This window comes from Corythoichthys intestinalis, chromosome 14 (assembly GCF_030265065.1).
Source record: "Corythoichthys intestinalis isolate RoL2023-P3 chromosome 14, ASM3026506v1, whole genome shotgun sequence".
NCBI classification, from domain to species: Eukaryota; Metazoa; Chordata; class Actinopteri; order Syngnathiformes; family Syngnathidae; genus Corythoichthys; species Corythoichthys intestinalis.
In genome coordinates this window covers 29001125-29022156 of record NC_080408.1, presented here as the reverse complement: position 1 = coordinate 29022156, position 21032 = coordinate 29001125, and the positions used below count along the sequence as shown (strand labels likewise).

Genomic DNA, 21032 nt, shown 5'->3' with positions numbered 1-21032 from the left:
TTTTTTTCTCCGTCTGACACAATAGTTAAACCCCCAAGAATCATTGGATGATTACAGCCTCAAATTCCTCATAGGAATACAGTATGTGTCAGCTCTTCTGGCCTGGAAATACATTTACGGGTACTCATTTGACACTCTCTTATGGGTGATTCAGCCACAACCTTTATTATGTTATTTAAAGAGAAAGTGTGATAATTAGCTTATGAAACTAGATGAATAGGGGTGCTACATTGCTTCCTGTGCATTGTATTGAAGAGTTGAAAAAGTTACTGTGAATTAAATATGTAAAGATCTGTAAAGTTTTTAATTTTTATCTTTTTGACAGAGTTCTGTCTTCCACTTCCAGTTCTTCCACCTGGCATTGCCTTCACTGCGCAAAAGTTAACTCATCCCAGAATGTGCTTTGTGAGGGATGTGAGTACCCTCGCTATGAATCACCCAGCTCTGCTGCAGATGAATCCCCACCAGCAACCATCATAGGTTTGTTCAATTGCTTGTCTCTTCCCACAGCCGCTGTTGTTGTTGTTTTTTTAAAAACTTACTTGTTTTACTTTTTTCCCCCTGAAATATGGAAATGTACACTGGAAACCGTTCTTGTCAAATGTGTTTTCATGGTGGACCACATTTTAAGGGGGAGTTTACATGGCGACTGCGACACGAAGACGCAATGACTGAGTCGCGGAATTGCCTCACGTGCATATGGTGTCGGCGAAGACGAAAAATTCCAAGTCCTGCCTCCAAAGTGGAAGAATTCGATAGCGGGAGCTTGAGGTGTGCTCGCTCCGCATGCATATCAAAAGCTCCTGCCACGCGGGACCCGTGCCGATAACGTCAGCACTCCTACACGTCACATTGGGCATGCGCAGCGGTGCTATTAAACATTAAAAACAGCAAATGGTGGAACGTCGGCTTTAATTTACTGTTTTGGTAATATTTTTAAATTTAAATGTTTTGAATGTTTCCATTTTTTGTGCATCATTCGATGTCGCCTTGTAAATCTGCACTGCCCCCTAGGGCCTGGCCTGAATACTACATCATTTTCATGCGGAATCGCGACATCGTTTGAATGGAGACGGAACCATATACATGCAAATGTGAAATTTTTCGTCTTCTCGGAGAGTCACCATGTAAACTGCCCCTAAGTATGATCATCTTGAAAATAATCAAAACATATTCACTTCTTCAGATTACATATACACAGTTGCGTCTGCATTTCATGGTTGATAGTTTTTTTTTTTTTAACTAACATACAAATTCGAATTTAGTAGTCATGAAAATATTGTTAGTTGAAACTATTCAGTTTGCGTTTAGCCAGATTGTCGGTGGGAAAAAAATGCCCGTGGTATCTGTAAAAGGTAAAACATTTTTGAAAGGCTTTTGGCCATGATGAATAGAGCAGTCATTTACAGGAAAATGATACCTGTACTGTATATGGAAATAATATTTAAAATTGTTTAGACTTAGCGCAGGGGTCGGGAACCTATGGCCTGTGAGACAGATCTGGCTCTTTTGACGGCTGCATCAGGCTCTATCTTTAATTATTAAAAAATGATCTATTTATCTATCAATTGCATTGGCAACGCAGATGAGGCAGAGACACTGTTCAACTGGGGTCACCGTATTTTGCTGTTGAAAATAGCAGATGTGCGCATGTGCGTGAAGTAAACTTTCCTCCTTTTTAGTTTCAGCGTTTGTCAGCTAATTTTAGAAACCATTTTGAGAAGATGGCAAAAAGAAAAAAAGACAATTAAGGAGTATCGTACTTTTCAGCAGGAATGGACAGAGGAATTTGCCTTTGTGGAGAAAGTGGGTTATGCGGTGTGTCCAATATGCAATGATAAAAATGCATCTGTGAAAAGGTAAAATATAAAGCGGCACTTCGACACCCGCCATACTACATTTGCATCAAAATATGCTGCGGGGGACAACAGGAAGAAAGCATGTCAAGTGCTACTATACAGAGTGCAAGTTAGTCAGCAGCAACTCCGTGTTTGGACCCAGCAAGGTGACTAGAATTCAGCTAGCTTTGCTGGCGCTTTAGCAATCGTGAGAAACGGAAAGCCATTCACAGATGGGGGGGATGCCAAAGCATTCATGCTCGATGTTGCCAATGAACTTTTTGACGCGTCTCGGATAAAGAAAAGACAGTTAAACGGATAAAAGACATACTTCTGTCGGCAAGAACTGTTCACGATGGTTCCATCATGATGTCAAATCAAATTGAGGCAATGCAAGTGAGAGACATACAGTGTATCACAAAAGTAAGTACACCCCTCGCATTTCTGCAGCTATTTAAGTATATCTTTTCATGGGACAACACTAACAAAATGACACTTTGACACAATGAAAAGTAGTCTGTGTGAAGCTTATATAGTATAGTTAAATTTATTTATTTTCCCCTCAAAATAACTCAACATATAGCCGTTAATATCTAAACCCCTGGCAACAAAAGTGAGTACACCCCTGAGAAACTATGTACATCCCTAAATGTCCAAATTGAGTACTGCTTGTCATTTTCCCTCCAAAATGTCATGTGACTCGTTACAGGAGTGCTGTCAGCATTGCTGCAAAGATTAAAGAGATGGGGGGTCAGCCTATTAGTGCTCAGACAATACGCCGCACTCGACATCAAATTGATGAAAAATCACCCCAGGAGAAAGCCTCTTCTGAAGACGGTACCCAAGAAAGCCCGCAAACAGTTTGCTGAAGACATGTCAACAAAGCACATGGATTACTGGAACCATGTCTTACGGTCTGATGAGACCGCCGGGCTTTCTTGTGTACAGTCTTCAGAAGAGGCTTCTTCCTGGGGTCACAGCCATGTCCCATGAAAAGATATACTTAAATATGTGCAGAAATGCGAGGGGTGTACTCACTTTTGTGATACACTATAAATGCGGCTGTTTTTTTCTCTTGCTTTGGATAAGTCAGCAGACGTAAGCTATTTATCCCAGTTGAGCGTGATTGCAAGGTTTTGACTATGAAAGGGACAACAAGAGGGCAGGATTTATTCTAGTCCTTCAATGAGTTCGGTTAAGAAAAAAAAAATCTACCGATGGATAAACTTGTTTCGGTGTGCACGGATGGTTGTCCGTGCGTGGTGGGGAAAAACACTATATGTGCCTTTTCTTCGTCAACATGAAAAGAGAGGCATCCTAAGTTTCTCAACACCTGCATGAAGCTTAACCCCACCACATATCAACCAGATCACAAAGCCATCAGCAAAACCATGCAGCACCAGAAGTCGCATTAATGCTAAGAAATACTCATCATTGATTAGCAACAGCATAACAATGTCATTAAAAAGAATTCAGAGAGTTATTGTACTTTAGAAGTGTTGAAATTACATAAAATTCACACATTACTTGTAGTTTTAGTTTTAAACATATTGTATGGCTCTCACAGAATTACATTTAAAAATATGTGGTGTTCCTGGCTCTCAGCCAAAAAGGTTCCCGACCCCTTAGTGGTTTAGTGGAGTATCATTTTTCTTTAATTCACACTCTAGCTCATATTTGTTTTGCATACCGAACGTACATGAAGCCAGGTAACACAGGAGACATGTCAGAAGAGATTTTCTCACTTAGGCCTTGGGCATGGGTGTCCAAACCGCAAGGGCCGCTGTGGGTCCTGGTTTTTGTTCCTACCAATCGAGCACAGACAGTTTAAACAATGAAGTTTGTGCTCAAACAAGCTGCACCTGACTGCAATCAACGGATTACACTTGTGAGACACCAGATTGGTGAAAAGATGTCATCTTGTTTTGTAGGAATGAAATCCAGCACCCACTGCGGCCCTATGTGGAATAGTTTGGACACCACTGGCTAGGGTGTTCTTTTGTTGCCTTGCTCAAGGCACTTCACCAGTGGTCAGCAGAACAACATCTCTCCAACAATTGTTTGTCATTTTACATTGAGAAAAAAATGTGTGAAAAATAACATTCAAATGTTTAAGCAACTCATTTATTTTACAAGTGTGACATTAAAATATTTTTCAAGAGGTTATGTTTTAGAGGTAATTAATTACCACACTACTGTGTGTTTCTTTAAAATACTTAACGTGAATCAAGTAATACCTGATTCATTTTAAGGATGTGAACATTCAAAATATATTGAGTAGAGGTGTGCGAAATTTGCGACTCTTAGATTAGTCGCGATTTGGCCGTGGAAGATTCGAGAATGATTAACAAAAATCTAAATTCCGATTATTGAAATATGCCAAGTAAAGCGGAACTAAAACACAGTCAGCACGGTCTTCGGGACGCAATGAGGAACGGATAGAGAGTAAACGTCAATGCTCAACTTACGACTAAGGCTCATCTCATGCTTCTAGATAAAAAAACAATAATACCTGACTGCAGCCGACAGCCGCTACAAACTGCGGCCACATAATGCTACGGTAGATAACACATGTATAAAGAACTAGATGCGAAATAACAGACTCGCCGGCGTTAGTAAACAGCCGCCATCTTAAAGCTGTAGACTTCTCTCGAAGGCTGTTGTAGCGTAGCGAACCTTCCGAGCGAACCTAATTAACTTTTTATCTAAAATACTCCTAAATTGGCAAAATCTTGACTTGAATCCATCTTTAAATGATGAAACAGTTTTAAAACTTTCACATGTCGAAAGTAGACAGAAGGGAAATTATGGAATAACGGAAGCAATTTTTAACAACTTTAACGGTTCATTCACAACATTAAATTAATTTAATGTAGTTTAAAGCTGCTGATACACAATGGGGACTTGAGTATTTTTGTCAGGGATTCGGGGCAGGCAGGTTGTGTGGACCCAAATGCAGAGAAAAGTAAGCAGGGAGGCAGACCGGCTGTGCAAAATGATTTAATTAAGGCTAACAAAAAACAAAGTATCAACCAATATTGTGGGGATCCAAAAAACACAGAAACAGAAAAAACTCAGGTCACTAACAAAAGGCTTGATATAAAAAACTTACGTTGAGGAACACAAGGACTTGGAGGGAGAAAACTTGAGAACACTGACGAGCACATGGGCATTGACATAGACTTTGACGGAGACTCTGACATTGACAATGACGCAACAATGAGTGAAAAAAAATTGGGTGCTTATATACACACATGCAGACAAGGGGTAACGAGACAACGAGGAACAGCTGGGTAATACAGGAGGATGCACTAGGAGCAGGGACACCAGGTAAAATCAATGGGTAATCACAGGGACAAGTCACACTAGGAAAAAAACAACACAAAACCTAACAATTTTATTTACTCTTTTGAAATGTTAACTTGATTCTGAAATAGTAGTTTATTTACCCCGGCAGGATTTGTGTACAATTTTTGTAACTAATGTACGAAACATTAAAAGCAGCTAATAGCTTGGGGACGAGGGGTGCATCAATAATCGATTTATAATCAAATCGTAGCCTCTGAATCCTGATCGAATCCTTAGGTGCCCTAAGATTCCCACCACTACTATTGAGACTTTTAACATTTCAACAGAGTGGCAGTGTAAGAGCTGTACTGTGGTCAATGCAGCCAGCAGTATTCTATGTGAGGTGTGTGAAAGACCTCGTTTGGCTACACGACCCCCGGTGACCCCTTCACACCCTCCTGTCACCCCGCCCAGACCACCAGCCCCTGTACTGGGCATGCCTGGGGACCCTGACAGCCAGGTTGGGAGTATTATGTTTCTGCAGAATTATACTTAAAGCAGCCAGTGTCCACTTTATTGTTGTAACTACACAATATTTTTGTTGACAAAGATTTTCTGATTTGTTTTCTTTTTTACATCATTCTTATTTCATGTCATTTTGGTCAGTGGGTGTGCCAGTTCTGTACATATCTGAACTACTCACCTGCCACGGTGTGTGAGATGTGTGACTTAGCCCGTCCAGAGCCTGCACCTCTGCCATCAAAGCTCCGCCCTCCCTTCCCTGTCAGACGGGTCCCAGCTCTGCCAGTTAAACCTAAAGAACTGACTCAAGAAGATCCAAACTCTTCTAGGCAGCGGCGAATGAAGGAAGATGGGCTGAAGCTCATACAACTGATTCGAGCAAGTTTCAGTAATATGCTGCACAGTTTCACTTGTTTGGATTTTAGTTCATTCTATTTTCCCATTCTGTCTGTTAGGATGGGGAGAAGAATGGAATCAGCCCAGAGGAGATGTACACATACATGAAGGTCGCCAAAGATACTAACATCCTGCCTTGCAAATGGTTAAAGTCAGAGCTGCCCAAGCAATTGGACAAGATCAGCATGATGTCAGCAATCCTATCCCATCAGTTTGTACGTGACACAAGCACACACTCATTGTTGACTCGTACACTCGGTGAAGTCTGTGAACTACTGGAACTTAAATGACTCACTACTCCAATTTAATGAGACTGCTTTATTAAAAGTATTTTAACTGCTTGTAAAAAAACATGCATGACTTGCCATTCATCAACTGTTCTCTTAATGCAGAACAAGTCATGTGAGGCTCCCGCAGAGGATTCTAGAAAAGTGCATGATAATGTAAAAGAAAAAGTTTCAATTCAACTCTCCAGAGCAGAAGCCAAGCAGGCCTGGCTGACAGCAGGCGGCGATTCTGAGAGGGCAGCCAGACAAGCTCTGCGAGACAGACTCGCAAAAGTAACGAATCATCTTTTCTAATATTCACTGCATCCATTACTAAGTCTGATACGAGTGCTGCATGTGAACACTTGATTCCTCAGGTAAAGATGCTGTTCTCGTTGGGTTTTAGTAATGAGGCTCATTGCCATGAGGTTCTGAGACAAAGTGGAGGTGAGGTTAGAGGCGCACTAGCTTTTCTGCAGCGTCCCCTTCTGGAACCCTTCCATAAACGTATTTGGAGTGACGAGCCTGAGCCAGCGGTTGACATCAATCACCCTGACAAGGAGGTGAGATCAGAAGCACTACGTAACAGCTCATCAGCTTTGCTCAAGACGGCACGGTGCATAACAAAATTGTATACATCCCAAAGCATGTCTTGGGTAACCTTGTGTCCTTTCATAATCTATCTGAACATACATATAGAGTATCACATAATTACCACTAATCGTGTATTAATATTGTAAAATCTTGTGTGTGTATGTATGCCTGCTGCCAACATTATAGACAGGAAATTGTGGCCTTTTTTTTTTTTTTAAACTGTCCTTTTCACCTGCTTGACACAGAGAATGGAAATCTGAGTGTCCGATTGGTCTGAACAGTTTTAATGGATCACATGGGAGTATGACATACTCCCATTGTGATCATTCAACGTGCCTCGTTTATTAAGAGAAAGCCGCGAACAGGAAGGGGTTATGGGGGAACAGAAAAATGAAGGAGAGAGAGCCAGAAGAAGCAGAAACAACACTATGAATATGTTGGTGCTATCATTAGCTAGTTGTATTTCCTGTTGACACCATGTGGGGGGCCTGATGACCAAGGAGAAAGGGGGGAGGTGGTCAGAAAGATAAGTGATTGGGAGTGGTGATGTGTACAAGAATCAGCCATGTGGGGTGTAGAACACAGTATTTCTGTGAAACCCTTGTGAGTGTTGCATGACTAGGTGCAATTAGACACACTCAAGTAGAAAAACTCGATGTCAGGATTAGCGATCAGGCAGCATAGAATAGGTTGCCAACATACTTACACTCACAAGGGATTCACACAAATACTGGGTTCTACACCACACATGGCTGATTTGTGTACACTCCACCCCTCCCAGTCACTTATCTTTCTGACTCTCCCCCCGTCCCCTCTTTCTCCTTGGTCATCAGGTCCCCCACATGATGTCAACTGGAAATACAACCAGCTAATGTAGCACTGTCATATTCATAGTTACTGTAGGTGTTCATTGTATTTCTTGCTGTTGTTTGTGCTTCTTCTGTCTTCCTCTCTTTCCTTCTGTCCCCTAATAACTCCTTCCTGTTCGCTGCTTTTTCCCCAATAAACGAGGCACGTTGAATGATCACAATGGTAGTCAGTGGCGGTCTTGGCTACTTTCGCGCCCTGGGCGAACCACCCCATCAGCCCCCCCCCCCCGACATCCAAACTACCCCCCAACCCTCCACCCCGCCGACATCAAACACATGAATGTGTTCCGTTTCTTACGTTATTTTATTAAAATAGTCTATCCCCCGCCCAGAGGCGTAGCAAGGGTCCCCGGGGGCCCTAGGCAACAGGCAACATGGGGCCCTTTGACCATGTGCTAGTAAGGGGGACAGTTGGACTTGTATCAATAGCATATTTAATAAAAGTCTAATAAAGCCTCGATCTCATAGAGCGCTTTTTTGGACACTCAAAGTGCCCCCCCCCCCCCCCATTGCAATATTCATTCACTTCACACTATCCTTAATTATTTACACACATTTGCCTTAATAAAAAAAATGTACTTCAGGTTATTATTATTATTATTGTGCTTAGTGCACATACCTTTACACATACCGTATTCTACTGACTAGCTGGTAAGTTATATTGCTTTTACTTAATAAGGATAACATTCTGGCACAGAAGTGAATCATGTAACATCTTATCAGTATGGCTGATCAGTGTGTATGGTGATTCTAAACACTGATTTAATGTTCTAGGTAACATCTTTATGTATGAAGAAACGCTAGCATGCTGCAATGCTGTTAGCAAACGCTAACAAGCTAGTTACAACAAGTTAAGGCAGTTAAATGGTTTACTACTACTAGTCTGCAGTGCTTCGACTACATTAGGACATAAAACTACAGTAACATAGTACACTCACCGCTGTCTTGCTTCCTTTTCTCCTCTTCTGCTTTTTTTTCTTTCCAGACGGATAACTTTTCATTTTGCCAATTAAAAAAGGGCCCGATCGCCGCCCACTCACTCTGAGTCACGTGACACACATACATATTTGTGCAGTAAAATGAACACGAAGGTGGGGGCGGGGGGTTCGAGTGCGCGCTGCGTGCGGTCATCTTGGCCATAAAAGTGGCGAAAACTAAGCACTTTACACTCATATGGATGTACAACATCATTTTAAGATGCTAAACTAACACCTTCCCTCTTAAAGCAAATGTGCAATGCGAATATAAAGTAAAGAACGCTCTCCTCGACGCAGCGAGAACGAGTGGGATCAACCAGCTGACGTAACAGGAAAAACACGAAACGGTCGCGCTGATGACGGCTCTAACTTATCATAAGAACTTTATGGCATGAAGAGGAAATACTTACATTCCTTCATGGATGCACAGATTAATCCTAACAGGTGGGGTGGCCGTCCTCTGCTCAAAATGCGCACCTTACGCTTACGCCTATTCTCGTTCTCAGAATATGCAGCGCTTTTGACGTAGGACAATAACAGGACTGGTTGCTATGGGAACGTACGCAGCGGCATACCGCATACCCCTTTAACCTTGCTAAAAGGAGTATTAAAATTGCTAATAAAATCGTTTAGGATTATTTTAGATGCATATATGTTATATTTTTCTTGTAGAGTATTGAACGAGGAATATGATAGACCCATTAATGGACTTTCTTCCATTTCTTAAAGTAGTCACATGAATAATGAGGTGACCTGTGAAAAGCTGTACATGGTACGAAGCCCCCCTCCCCTCCTTGCTTTTCCTCTGACAGTGATTGAAACTCTTCCTGCTCACTCTCTCTGCAGTTGCGAGCAGCTGATCCACCTCCCGTCACCACCTGCCCTTCCTTGACACACATGACTCTCAGCAGCAGTTGACATGATAGTAAGGGGCACCCTAGCGCCCACTCTACTAACTTGACGTGGAAATGAGCGGTAGTAGTCTAGAAAACTAGCAATTTTTTTTTTTTTTTTCCCCCCCTCGAGGGCGCTTGTGCGCCCCCAAATAGATTGCGCCCTGGGCGGTCGCCCACATTGCCCATAGGAAAAACCGCCTGTGATGGTAGTATGTCATACTCCCATATTAAGACTGTTTAGACCAATCGGACACTCAGATTTCCATTCTCCGTGTCAATCAGCTGAACAGGACGGAGGAAAAAAAAGTGGGTGGAAACGGTGGTCTTTCATCGTCTCTCACCTTAGTGACAGTGAAGCCAAGCACTGTGTACGCTTCATCGTATTTCTTGGTCCAAGCTTTTTGCAGATTTTTCCTTGTCTTTCTTACTTAGTCAATACTTTTATTTTCATTCCTTTTAAATAGTTTTTTTTTATCTTTGTATGTCTTTTGAAGGTTTGTTCAATTAGCTTTATATCTTCCACTATGTGTGTGCTTTGTGTGTGCATGATCTGTCAGTGTGTAAAAACGCTGCATGTAGGGCTCAAACTTCCCGTGCAGACTCTGATAAAGAACACCACTGCTATTTACTCCAGTGGATGTGTTTATTCTAGTGTGAGAGGGGGGAAAAGCATGTCCCCGGGGATCACATGCGCACCCCCCCCACAAATGAGAAGGACAGTGTTACGTGAAAGTGACAGTCCTATATCGGTATTGTTGTGTTCTTTTTATTTGTCAAGTGATCTTTTCCTTTCAGCGAACATGTCGGAGGTTATTAGCGGTATATGATCTACCCAGCTGGGGCCGCTGTGAGCTGGCGCTCTCTCTCCTTCAGGAGCACAATGCCCCCTACTCCCTGGAGGATGTAGTACAGGCTGTACGCGAGTCTCACGACAGGGAGTTCATCAAAAGAGTGCTGGCCAAAGAATGTCCCATCTGCCTTTCTGTCTTTCCACATAGCAAGGTAATGCTTGGGCCTTTGTACTCCTTTTTGCTCATGTTTTCATATGTCTTTTCCCTTTTTCAGATGCAGTCCCTGACTTCGTGCCAGTGTTCCGTGTGTTGTGGTTGTTTCCAGCAGCATTTCACCATCGCTGTCAGGGACAAGCATATCAGAGACATGGTGTGTCCAGTCTGCTGGGAGCCTGACATCAATGATCCGGAAGACCTTAACAGCTACTTCTCAACCTTGGACATCCAGGTAGATTTACACCAACACGTATTTTACATTTCAATTGTTTATCCAATCAGGCTTAAGGAACATATATGGTATAAGACAATTACTGGTAGAATACTTTTATTAATTTTAGAAAAAGTGTCCCAACTTTTCGTCATACTCCATCCAATTCCTGACGGCTTCCACAAATACTGATAATCACACATGTAGACAACTGCAAGTATCGGTCCTTGGGCATGTTGCTGTCGTCTCGGCAACACTGATCATTCCATCCTGGCTTCTATCCTCAGACTAAGTTTAGATGCAGAAAAACTGGAAGGCTCAATACTTTATGGCAAACACCAAAACAGATATAACTTGATACTGCGATACAACAACAGTCAAGAGCCCAAACAGCATCCCATGAGAGGAACTACTACAGTGCAGGGTAGCTTTAATATATATTTAATGAGTTCTCTGACCACAAAATGCCCTTTACAATATTGTACTTTGAAAACAGACCAACAAAATTTAAAACCGTAATCTTCAATCCTATGACAAAGCAAAAAAAAAAAAAAAAAAAAAAAACTAGGCAGGATGGCAGCTCATGTCTTGAAAAGTTGTAGAGTCACACTTTATTACTGTAATTGCCTAAAGCTAGAATAAACCCTTACAGATGCGTTCTTAGTGTTGTAAGTATTTAATTATTCATATCATTTTTACACTATACTGGAAATTGGCATTAAAGCAGTTTGCATTTGGGAATAAACTGTAATAATTTGTATTTCAGTTGAGAGAATGTCTGGAACCTGAAGTATATGAACTCTTCCATAAGAAGCTGACTGAGCAAGCCCTCATCAAGGATCCAAAGTTCCTGTGGTGCTGTCATGTGAGTTTTAGAGTCATTATGCAATTCTTGTTGAGTGTTAAAAAGTATTGATCATCATTATCTGTCTTCCTTACAGTGTTCTTATGGGTTTATCTATGATGGAGACCAGCCTAAAGTCACCTGTTTTCAGTGTCGAAACAGTTTTTGTGCTCAGTGCAAAAAGCCTGTAAGTATTAACCAGCAGTTTTGTACGTTTGGAATCCAAGCTCTTATACTATTACCATCTTTTAAGTTGTGGCTTCTGCTCAGTAGACAATGGACCGCAATTAATCACTGGAGACTCCATCCATTGAAATAATTAATTCTCTCAGATACAAAACAATGGGTTTTCCACAATACGTCGACATGTTCCTATAGTCGTGCAAACTTCGATCCTTCCATTTTCTCTTAAACTGTTCAATGTCACATGTTAACAGACCCAATCACAGCTGTTTTTGGGTGAAAGGACTGTACCCTGGACTAGTCGTTTGTCGTATTTTGCATAGATAAACAACCACCTACATTCATACCTTCAAAGCAGGGACAGGAACCAAGGGCGTAGGTAGGGAATATTGGTAGGGACGATATGACAGCATATCCTCCATCTACACTTTTTGCTTGAGACGGGACATTAATAAGACCAAGCAGATTGGGTAAACAGTGGTCAGGGCTACACTTCTCACCAATGTGAACCAAATTAATTGATAGGCTAAATTATTAATGCAAAATAAATCAATACAAATTTATTTAACTTCCACACTGCAAATTTATAACGTCTTAATCTGATAATTTTTCTTAAATCTAGTCGAATAATTTTCTCCATCTTGTTCTAAGTGTTAAAGGCTGGTTAACAGATTAATGCATCAGATTCTTCCACTTACTTTATGTAAATATTACTATTACTACAATATTTGCTCTTATTAGGGCCATATAACTACTATTTTTCACCTAAATCAAGAAAAAAAATGCTTTCAAATAATGTTTTGAACAATATCTATTCTTGAATTAAGAACATTTCTGACAAGTTTTAAAGCTTATTTTCAGCTAGGTATTTTTCTAATTTCAAGAAAACTAAGTAAGTAAAATTTGCTTGAAGCACTAGCAGATAATTTCACTTATTTCTAGTAGATTTACGCTGAAAACAAGGGAAGTTTTTTTTTTTTGGGGGGGGGGGTTGCAGTGCATATGTATTGGTTTCGGTGGTACACTTTAGTAGTTTTTAAAAACTATTAAAGAAACATTTTGAAAACTTCCAGAATAAGTGTCTGGATTTTATAAGCAAATTTAAATCGCAATATTTAAACGCAGAGGTGGGTAGAGTAGCCAAAAATTTTACTCAAGTAAGAGTACTGTTACTTCAAAAAAATATTACTCAAAAGTATGTAATCCAAAAATGTACTCAATTACAAGTAAAAAAGTATACAGTGAAAAGAATATTCAAGTAAGAGTAACATTTTGAGTAACTGCTTATTTTGTTTGATTTTTTTTTTAAACAGTGGTATATGAATTGTTGTTATAATGATACTGGACAATAACACATTACATAACCGCATAAGCCAAAGAAATACAAAAAAAAAAAAAAAAAAAAAAAAAAAAAAAAAATCGAATTCCAATGAGAGAAAAAAAAATCATAAATGAGGCATTATTCGTCCAAAGAGCATGAGTGCCCTCTGGTGGAGAAAACAGTTCTTAGTTTTAATACTCAAGACTTCCTCCGTTATTAGGCTACTATTTAGAAATCAAAATGAGCATATATCCGGTTTTCCTTGGTCAGTAAGTGCCAAATAAAAACTGGGATAGAGGTTGAAATCCGTACTTTCGAGTCATGATGAGAGCAGCGTTCAATATCAAATACTTCATTTTTTACGGTGCTAAAGACCACATGATTGAGCAGGGTGGCGTAAAGCTAGAACGCCAAGCTTGCGTCTGATTGGTATAATGGAGTCATGTAATTATTTTTGCGACGTCTCATTGGTGAAATCGGTAGAGCTACTTGCTACTACTACAGCTGTTGCAGCTACTCGGCATCGCTGGCAAAAACAATAATCTAACTAGAAACTGCAATTTCGGGAGAAATTACACCTGGGTCTTTCCTCAGTGGAGATACAGATCTTCGCCCCACTCAGGTGTAGCAATAGAATGGACAATAATGCCAGTCATTGGCATTAAACAAAGTAAACGCCATTAGAGATGATTGGGAGAATTGGACGTCCATGTCCGTCAATGGCAGCACCCTCCATAAGCGTCATTGCAATCGGGGACATTTGGGGTACACACAGGGGCGCCGTATAGGGGGGAAAAGTGGTACTGATTCTAAGGGCCCATGGCCTGAGGGGGCCCACAAAGAAAATTAGAGCATTAGGTAATCGTTTGCAAATTTAAATATTAATCATTATAATTTTAAGAGGTTTAAAACGAAGAGTTTCTTTTTCTTGTTTTGTTTTTGGCAAAAAGTAAATATCCAGAGAGCATATGTATTGCCAGCAATCCCCCCCCCCCCCCCCCCCCCCGCGTATTTTCATTAATTGGTTTCGTCCGCCCTTCCTTTGATCAGACCGCGCGCTGGCTGAGCAGCGGTGCATTTACGCCAGTCAATGACTCTGAGTACTGTGCGTGCGGTAGGCTACATCAAAAATGTTTTCAAAACAGAAATCAGGCTATCAAAAGAGGAAAGAAAATAAAGCAAAGCAGGAGAGGGGTAGAAAAGGCCAACAGGATGTGAAAAAGTACTTCACAAAGGAAGGTTGGTGTAAATTGTGTCAGTGTAGTGCTGAAAATTAACCTGTTATTTTAGCTCACGCGACGTCTATTAGAAAGCTCAGAAGCAGGTCCCAGCTCACTCCGTAAGAAATACGGGATTTTCCCGACCTCAGTGAGCGACTTTGACCAATTCAAGAACATGAATTCCAAATAATGACGGCATTTTTTGGTATCATACAGATGTTGAAAGTTGGTGTGGATTTTTTTTTTCATCTGGTTGAATCCAGTTTGTCAAGAATTTATTGAATTTAGTTTGTCATCAATTAAATTTAGTTAGTTAACAAGGAAGGGACCTGGCTTCGGAGCTGTAGCCTATAGTGGAGATTGTAAGTTTTCAAATGGGGCTAAGCCTACTCCATAATGAAATACTGTAATTGTTTGCTAGCTAGTGTTTGCTCCACTTTTAGCTTACATTTAATTAGTACAGCAGGTTAACCCTTTCGCAAGCTCTCCACACCAAAACAGTTGTCTCTGCCCTCGCCTGTTGTAATAGGCACAAGCACAACTCCTCTTGCTGCGTCTGGCTCAGCAGCCCTGTCTCCTGACACCCTTTATGAGCCAGCCTCATCTTTACTCCCAACTGAAGGAGGTGGGGAATCAACTTGAACACTGCCACACCACACATAAAATATCAGTGGCTAAGAGACAAATAGTAATAAGTAATAATAATAATAATTATTATTATTAATTAATGATACATAATTAATAATTAAATTAAGATACTAGAATAATATAGAAGATATTGTTATATTTGTCATTTTATGTACACTACAGAGCCAGGACCATCTTCAGTTTTGCCAGGGAGGAGTGTAGGGAGCCAAAAAGACAGTGCTGCTGGCCCTGGCAATGTATGCTGTAGTATTGTTAGAATAAAAGTTTTGTTTTAACTTAAGTCATTCATTGTGGTATTTGAGAATATTTCTAATAAAAATATATTAAGATTGTAAAAGATGGGCTTCAGTACATTTCTTAAAGATGATATCAGTCTATTCATTATTGCTCTATACGCTGTATGTTTACATAAATATATTTTCATCTTAAATTAATGCAGAAAATGCACAAATTAGTGTGTAAAGATTCACCAGAATGCAGGAAATTACGTAGTTGATACTCTAAATGTGTGTGTGTGTCCCGGCACTGATGGTGGGGCCCAAAGTGATATCTTTTCATGGGGCCCAAAATCCCTGGCAGCGCCCCTGGGTACACATCCTATTGATATCTGGTCATTTCCTGTTGATTTTGGGGAAGAAAAAAAAAATCCCATTGAAAATTAATGGGGAAAAATTTAGACGTCCATGGACGTCAATGGTATCAACTTACATAGACGTCAATGGAATCCAAGTACATTGGCATCAATAGAATGAAAAACCATAATTAAATGCCATTAGAAATGAATGGGAAATTTGGACGTCCATGGCCGTCAATGGCGGCACCCTCCATAAGCGTCAGTGGAATTGGGGAAGTTTGGGGGACACGTCCTATTGATATCTGGTAATTTTTTGTTGATTTGTGAAAAAAAAAAATTCCCATTGAAAATGAATGGGAAAAAATTTGGACGTCCATGGATGTCAATGGTATCAACTTACATAGGCGTCAATGGAATCCAAGTACATTGGCATCATTGACTGGTATCATTGTCCATTCTATTGATAAACCTGAGTGGGGCTAAGATTTGTATCTCCACAGAGGAAAGACCCAGGTGTAATTTCTCACGAAATTGCAGTTTCTAGTTTATCTAATAATCTTTTGTTTATTTAGCACCTTTGGATAACTTTGAGGGTCCAACTGAATGTAAAAGTGCTTATTCACCACCACAAACGCTTCGGGAGCAAAATAGTATCAGGGTGAAAAATTTCACAGAACACCGGCTGTGAACGCGTATGTGAATGTAGGGGTGGGGGTCAAGTCATCAGCCAATCAAATTTGCGTTTGAGGGGGGAAAAATGGACTAGCACATTCAGCAGGTGAAGAGGGGTCAATGTAAGTCTGAACGTATTGAAAGTACAGTAATTCATTTAATAATGGTAGCGTTAATTCTATCCTTACAACACGGGAAGACAATTTAAATTACCTATATAATTGAAGTCATTATATAATGCAAATAGGGTTGCATAAAAGTTGGTGGGGACAATTTAAGCATCCTGAAAAGTTGGTAGTGACATGTCCCTACCATCCCTATGCAAACCTACGCCCTTGCCGGGAACCTTTTTGGCAGAGAGAGCCATGAACACCACATTTTAAAAAATGTAATTCCGTTAGAGCCATACAATATGTTTAAAACTAAAAATACAAGTGGTGGGTGCATTTTATGTAATTTCAACACTTTTAAAGCACAAGGGTTTGGGTTGGTCTCTGAATTCTTTTTAATAACATCGTTATGCTGTTGCTAATCAATGATGAATATTTCTTTCCATTGATGCGACTTCTTGTGCTGGTGTTTTGCTGATGGCTTTGTAGTCTGGTTGATACTTGGTGGGCTTAAACTTAATGTGGCATTGAGAAACTTAGGGTGCTTCTCTTCTCATGTTCTCGAAGCGCCACGAATCCAGTTTTTCCCTACCACGCACGGAGAACCATCAGTGCACACCGAAACAAGTTTATCCATCGGTAGATTTTTTTCTTTAGCGAACTCAGTGAAGGACATAAATACACCCTCCCTTCTTGTTGTCCCTTTCATGGTCTGTTGACTCATCCAAAGCGAGAGAAAAAAACGGTGCTGCATTTATGCCCTTCACTTGCGTTGCCTCAATTTGATTTCATGATGGTAAGCTCGTGGTAAGATCATGAACAGTTCTTGCCGACAGAGGCATGCCTTTTATCCATTTAATTATCTTGTCTTTATCCGAAAAGTTGACATAAACTCTCCACCAACGGAAATTCCTCCGTCCATTTCTGCTGAAAAGTACGATACTTCTCGCCTTTTTTTCTTTTTGCCATCTTCTCGAAGGGGTTTCCAAAATTAGCTGACAAACGCAGAAAACGAAACTAAAAAACGAGGGAAGTTTACTTCACGCACATGCGCACATCGGCCGCTATTTTCGACAGCAAAATACAGCGACCCCACTTGAACAGTGTCTCTGCCTCATCTGCGTTGTCAATGCGATTGATAGATAAACATATATATAGATAGAAACGATGACATGCATGTGATAGACAAAAAATATATACATTATAGATAGAAACAACGACATACATGTTTGCCACTTTCGCACTAAAATTACTGCGAACCGGATTTCTAGTCGCCGGTTGTAGTACACGGACAAAAAGTCCCATGATCACCCTTGGCTCACGCAGCCAGTGGCATCGGACTTGGGGGGATCTAACGTAGCACATCTAGGTTGTTATTTGATGATCTAGTGCGACTTGCGCGAGTGTTGTCCGAGTATTAAGAAAGTTACCATACGCCGCAAAAGTCACGTCGCCGTTTCACGAAAAAGAGTATAATTAAACTTTTTTATTTTTTATTTTTTTTAATAATTAAAGATTTGTCTGCGAGCCAGACGCAACTGTCAAAAGAACCAGATCTGGCTCAAGAGCCAGATAGGTTCCCGACCCCTGCTTCAAAGTATTCAATTTTCTTTGATTAGTAGTATCCTTAGTATTAATGAACACCCAACTAAAGCATGCAGCCTGCTTAGAAAGATGCAAGACCAGGCTCTAACTTAGAACTGAGGCAGATGCACCAGCCAAATGATTCAGTGGGGTGCACTACAAAAACTCGGACTTGCAGAAACTTACCACAAGTATTGATTAATTAGTTGTCTGTAATGGCACTGCAGTATTTATAGAAATCAAGGAATCATCACAAATCAGAAACTACCTATGTGAGCCTGTTGCACAAACCATTAACTATTCAATGGACTGTAGCACATCAAACTCGGATACACATTTGTCATTTGTGTAAATAAAGACTACCTTTCAAAAAACTCAAAACTCAAAAAGCTATGGTACGATCCGCACATAAGAATAACAACAATTTATTTCACATGAAATGAAATTTTGATCTTGATTGAGGGTATTTAGATCAACATATGGTGACTGGTGTAGGAATTAAGACCATTTTTCTAAGGAACTAATATGGAACAATTGTTTGTTCAATAGCCAGATGTGGACATGCATGTATGGCCAATGGAACTGATTTCCCCAAACTTATTAATCATAGGTCCACTGGTAAAAATGAGTAAGAAGAATTCTAAAGTTTTTCTGGCAATATAAATTCATATTTAGCCTAATAATCCAGAATTTACTATTGGGCACTTAACAGTGCAGATGAACAATAAACTGACATATTTCAAAAGGAAAGAAATAATATCAGGTAATCTAACATAAGGTGAAAAAACGGAATGTTATGCAACGGCCAAGCCAATTGCCTGACCTGAATCTGACCAAGCGAGAATTTAACTTGCTAAGGACCAAAATTAATAGAAAGTGCAGGAACGATACATCGTTGCAGTTGAGGCCTGACTTCAGGTTGTAAATGGCTGTTTAAGATTAACAACCTAAGTACTGGTATCAAAAAGTAAATGCTTGGTTCATTGATTTTTTCTTTTTTTTTTTTTTTGGTCTCATTAATTTTTCTCCATTAAAAAGTGGAAAGCACATATACATACTGTTGTAATTCCTGCAGCGTTCACTTGATTTGGATGTAACTACTGAAAAGAAGCAGTATTCTGTATGTGTATCTTTTCTGTTCTGGATTTTATTTTATTTTTTTTCCTGGATTTTAAATGACGGGAATTTCGCTGTTTTAATTTTTATCTTACAAATCATCACACAAGACAAAATCAGACATGGGAGAAAAGATGAGGAGTATATGAAAGGTAAGGAAGCTAGATTAATGAGGGTTATGAATGTGAACAAATGTGGCAGAGGAGCTCAATACATTATGGGAAAATCCCCTGCGATCATAGTTTTTTTACAGAATGACTAAGCGTTGATTCAGCACACGCTTGAGCGAATCCTGTAAACTGTAAGGTTTGAAAACTTCAAAGACTATGTTGTGTTTACTGCAGTAGAGTAGGTGTCCCAATCTAAAACAACCAAAAACAAAGTCACATCCATGCAGTGATTGGGCACTAAGCAGTTGTAATAACAGCTTAGGCCAGTACTTCTCAAATAGTGGGGCGCGCCCCCCTGGGGGGGGCGCAGAGCAATGCCAGGGGGGGCGCATGTGACCTCGGGGAACATGTTTTATGTGTTTTTTTTTTTTTTTTTTTTTTGCCGTACTGGAATAAAGTGTACTTGCACATCCACTCAGTAGGTGGCAGTGGCGCTCTCATTTTCAGAATGCGCGCAGTATTTTTGAACTAAGGAAGAGCACTCAGCACACACAGACAACAGATATGAAGAGCAGTGTGCCACCGCCGTTTTCGAAAGCCGTTTTCCGACCGGACTCACTCACGCAGCGACCCACTGTCTTGTCCGGTTCTCACGTCGCCGCCCGAGAAGTGCCATTTTCGGCTTGGGATCGTCACGACGACTGCCCTCACCTACGGTTCTACCTCGGCCGACGTGAATGCGCTTTTTTCGTGCCGTTTGCCTTTTAGCTTTGATTTTTAATACAGTGGGTGATGATGAAAGAGCACTGTTTACTGTGTCTAAAAATAATTATAGCAGACAGCAAGAAGCCAAATCAATTAAGACGCCACTTAAAGACATTAGACCCCAATCTCATTGTTAAGCCGCTTGATTTTTTCAGTGAAAACGTGCCGAATATTGCCAACAATCGTCCTGCTTTGTCAGTGTTATATCAGTAAGCCAGTGAGCATTGTTAGCATGTTAATTGAAAAATAACTCCACCTCATTGCAAAGGAGGTAAATACTGTGAGCAGCAAAAATAAAAACTGTCCTGTCCAAGGACACTCCCCCCCCCTTTTATTCAGATTTGTTTTTTCGGTCAAATTTTTTGGCACATTGTCCTCATGAGTGAATGTTTCTAATCAATTTTAATTTGGTATTATTTACTGATTTTATTACATTTTATTTTTCTGTATCAAATGGTCAAAAATGTACCTTGAGTGTATTTTTTAGTTTGGATGTGAATTTTTTTTTTTAATTCAGGCAAATTGATGCACATCAAGTCTTCTCTGTTACAAACAAAACAATGTTTATAATAAAGTTATACTTTATTATAAGTTGATCTATGTTACTTTTTTTCTTTATTAGAAAAAAAGGACACAATGTTAGGCAGATGTGTATTTATAATAGTAATTTTATAGACAAATGATACTATTTACAGTGGCGGCAGAGAGTTTGGGGGGGCGCGAAACATTTACGTCTTCCTTGGGGGGGCGTGACAGAAAATAATTGAGAAGCACTGGCTTAGGCAGTTCAGCACTCAGTTTCCTACACTAATTTGCTGTAGGGATAAAAGAACCTTATTAAGCTTCTGGGAACTGTTCCTAGACTTTATAGTTTTTGTTTCTGTATCCTGTCTACAGTGGGAATCTCAGCATGCTGGTTTATCCTGTGAACAATACCAATCCTGGAAGAGAGAGAACGATCCAGAGTATCAGAAACAGGGCCTGGCTGGCTACTTGCGAGACAATGGCATTAGTACGTGTG

General features: G+C 40.2%; 1 protein-coding gene across 2 annotated transcripts in view; it reads left to right on the top strand.

Moving 5' to 3' along the window:
• Positions 1-21032, top strand: part of rnf31 (ring finger protein 31) — a 46344-nt gene that overhangs the window by 7278 nt on the left and 18034 nt on the right. Inside the window, exons 8-18 of one of the 2 annotated variants that reach the window (XM_057857727.1) lie at positions 347-480; positions 5474-5646; positions 5793-6026; positions 6104-6259; positions 6437-6604; positions 6688-6873; positions 10442-10648; positions 10712-10885; positions 11631-11729; positions 11806-11895; positions 20909-21023. In XM_057857727.1, the coding sequence (XP_057713710.1) occupies positions 347-480; positions 5474-5646; positions 5793-6026; positions 6104-6259; positions 6437-6604; positions 6688-6873; positions 10442-10648; positions 10712-10885; positions 11631-11729; positions 11806-11895; positions 20909-21023 (1736 nt within the window). Of the gene's footprint in view, positions 1-325; positions 481-5473; positions 5647-5792; positions 6027-6103; positions 6260-6436; positions 6605-6687; positions 6874-10441; positions 10649-10711; positions 10886-11630; positions 11730-11805; positions 11896-20908; positions 21024-21032 lie in introns of both variants that reach the window. The other variant, XM_057857726.1, reaches the window with a different exon arrangement.